We start from the raw sequence: 3,276 nt of genomic DNA on the forward strand, positions 1-3,276 counted from the left end.
GTTCAACCCACAAACAGTGGGATTCGCCTTTCGTTTCTGCTGCTGGTTGAAATCTGTAGGCTGCTCGCACAGCGTGCTGAATGATTTAAGCCTATTTTGCTCGCTCAAAACTATTTTTAGTCGCAAATGCGAGTGCCGTGACGGACGGATCGCCACACTGCCGACATTACACTCCGCCGGTCACGGCACGCCGTTTGATTGTGTTATCAAAACACGCCACTATTATTCGGCCTTGCTTTTAACTTATTCCACCGAATACCGAATGTGTGTTTTTTTTGCAATATTCGGCCAAATATATTCGGTTACCAAATATTCGGTGCATCCCTAGTCGGAGTTTGTGATGACGTTGTGACTTCCTGTTTGTCCTCAGAGACTTTGACTTGTTGGACGTGTCCTCTGTGGAGGACAACACTCGTCTGGGCTTCGATGTGGCCGAACGTCAGTTTGGGATTTCTCCTCTGATGACAGTGGACGAGATGGCGTCCGTTGGAGAACCCGACTCTCTGTCCATGGTGATGTACCTGAGTCAGTTCTACCAGATGCTCAAAGACACGCCGCCCCCTGCTGGTGAGACTCTGACACACACACACACACACACACACACACACACACACACACACACACACTGATGGATTAACACAGAGACACAAAGACCTTTATACAAAAAGAAACAGTTAAACTGAGGAAACATCCCAAACTGACACAAAGAGTTGAAATGACAATAAAAAGATTCTTAAACTCTTAAAAATGACTTTAATGAAAGAATTAAACTCATTAATGAAATAAAAAAGACTTTAAATTAAACTGAGGATTCTTTAACAAAAGAAACACAAGAAGACGACAGACTTCATGTTGAACAGAAACATGTTGATGTTGAATGGATGAGGGTCACAGAAGCTCCAGTTTATCATAGTTCATTTTAAATCCAGTGCTGCAGGTCTGAAACATTCAAACCAGTTTAACCTCAGTTTATTCTGACCTGTGTGTGTGTGTGTGTGTGTGTGTGTGTGTGTGTGTGTGTGTGTGTGTGTGTGTGCGTGCGTGCGTGCGTGCGTGCGTGTGTGCGTGCGTGCGTGTGATTCAGGGACTCTGAGTCAGAGCTCTGACCTGAGATCAGCTCTCATCACTCCGGCCTCACTGCTCAGCAGACTGGGACTCAGTCCGTCCAGGAAGAGGAACCCAAAGGTCTCTGTCTGTCTGTCTGTCTGTCTGTCTGTCTGTCTGTCTGTCTGTCTCTGAGCTGTGGACACTTTGTCTCTACAGGAGCAGAAGGACACTGTGGGCAAGCGGAGGAGGACCAGCCGAGTGTGTCGAGATCAGCAGGAGGTTGGTTCACTCACCAGAGTCCATTTAAATAATGAGTGATTTTATCACCATTGAACTGACATGATTCAGAGTCCACAGGGACAAAATAAAGCTCAGTGAAACCGTCCTGTTTCATCCTCTCACCGTTCCAACAATCACCAGCTCTGCTGGGTTTAAATTAACCCTTCATTCACCCAGTCAGATGTGACAAAATGCTGAATCTGCACAGGACAAAATCACTGGTTATTTACATGGAGTCTGGTGGGTTTGATGATGATGAGATATGTATTAATATGATTAATGTAAGCTGTCACACAAACATGTAAACACTTGAACTGATTCATAAACAGATCAACAGGTGAAACTTCAGAAAGAAAAATAACAATATAAACACAATAACAACAGTTTCAGTCCTTATGAACCTGTGTTTGTCTCCAGTCATGTGACCTGAACCGTGATGATGTCAGCCAGGTGTGTGACGAGGCCTTTGTGGGCGGGGCCAGTGGCTCCAGAGTGCGTCTGATGGCCAATCAGCTGCAGGCGAAGCTGGACGAGAGCTCCGCCTCCTGCAGGAGTTCTTCTTCTTGTTCTGCTGCAGCGGCGTCTTTATGTCGACAGGTGAGATCAGAGTGATGTCATCAGGGACATGTCACTTCCTGTTCATCAGATCAGATTATGGTTTTAAACATTTTAATGTTGAACATCATCAGGTGATCAGTGATGTCATCATCAGATGATCAGTGATGTCATCATCAGGTGATCAGTGATGTCATCATCAGGTGATCAGTGATGTCATCTTCAGGTGATGATCACAGAGGAGTTTATTCAACAGGAAGTGCTCGTTAATAAACGTCAGGTCAAAGTTTGAATAATAAACCTGCAGATAAACAACAACAGAAAACAGCTGATTATATTATATTTACTGAATGAATGAATGAATGAATGGATGATGGATGGATGAATGGATGGATGGATCAATGAATGCATGAATGAATGAATGAATGAATGAATGGATGGATGGATGGATGGATGGATGATGGATGGATGGATGAATGGATGATGGATGGATGATATGACTATGTGAACCAGCAGGGGGAGCTGTCGTCCAGCCTTCCTCCATCATCACAGTCTGCAGACTGTCAGTCCACCGCTGCTCCGCTACAGACCTCTTCATGGAGACCGGTAAATACTGGGAGACACTTAAGACCAGCAGAGACCAGTAGAGTCAGTAGAGACCTGTTAAGACCAGTACAGACCAAAAGAGACCAGTATAGACCAGTACAGACCAGAAGAGACCAACAGAGACCAACAGAGACCAGCAGAGACCAGCAGAGACCATCAGAGACCAGCAGGAACCTGTAGAGACCAGTGGAGAGACCTGTAAAGACCAGTACAGACCAAAAGAGACCAGTACAGACCAATAGAGACCAGCAGGAACCTGTAGAGACCAGTGGAGAGACCTGTAAAGACCAGTACAGACCAAAAGAGACCAGTACAGACCAATAGAGACCAGCAGAGACCTGTAGAGACCAGTAGAGACCTGTAGAGACCTGTAGAGACCAGCAGAGACCAGCAGGGACCTGTAGAGACCAGTGGAGAGACCTGTGCAGACCAGTAGAGACCAGCAGAGACCAGTAGAGACCAGTAGATACCAGCAGAGACCTGTAGAGACCAGTAGAGACCTGTAAAGACCAGTAGCAGGGTCCGACATTAACGGTTGCCCGAATGCCCGGGGCAGGTAAAAATAGCCGGCGGGCCAGCAAACCCTTCGCAGACATGCCCGATCGGGCAAGCAGCACCGACTCGGACACACACACATACCGGACAGCCTCTCAGTCCTTAGCCGCTAACGTTAGCTCATGTACAACACAGGTACCACACAGAAACTTTTACATAGGGTCATAATGTGCTTCTAGTGACTGTCAAATCACCAGCGAAAGATGTTTTAAATGCGGACACGGAGAACAGCTG

The 3,276-nt window shown here is 46.3% G+C and overlaps 1 protein-coding gene across 1 annotated transcript in view; it reads left to right on the forward strand.

Annotated features, from left to right (window-relative positions):
- LOC126385273 (F-actin-monooxygenase MICAL3-like) overlaps nucleotides 1–3,276 on the forward strand; it is a 72,069-nt gene that overhangs the window by 5,198 nt on the left and 63,595 nt on the right. Inside the window, exons 11-14 of the mRNA XM_050036884.1 lie at nucleotides 371–567; nucleotides 1,085–1,185; nucleotides 1,264–1,326; nucleotides 1,744–1,923. Coding sequence (XP_049892841.1) covers nucleotides 371–567; nucleotides 1,085–1,185; nucleotides 1,264–1,326; nucleotides 1,744–1,923 — 541 coding nt within the window. The remainder of the gene's footprint in view (nucleotides 1–370; nucleotides 568–1,084; nucleotides 1,186–1,263; nucleotides 1,327–1,743; nucleotides 1,924–3,276) is intronic.

This window comes from Epinephelus moara, chromosome 23 (genome assembly GCF_006386435.1).
Source record: "Epinephelus moara isolate mb chromosome 23, YSFRI_EMoa_1.0, whole genome shotgun sequence".
Taxonomy (NCBI): domain Eukaryota; kingdom Metazoa; phylum Chordata; class Actinopteri; order Perciformes; family Serranidae; genus Epinephelus; species Epinephelus moara.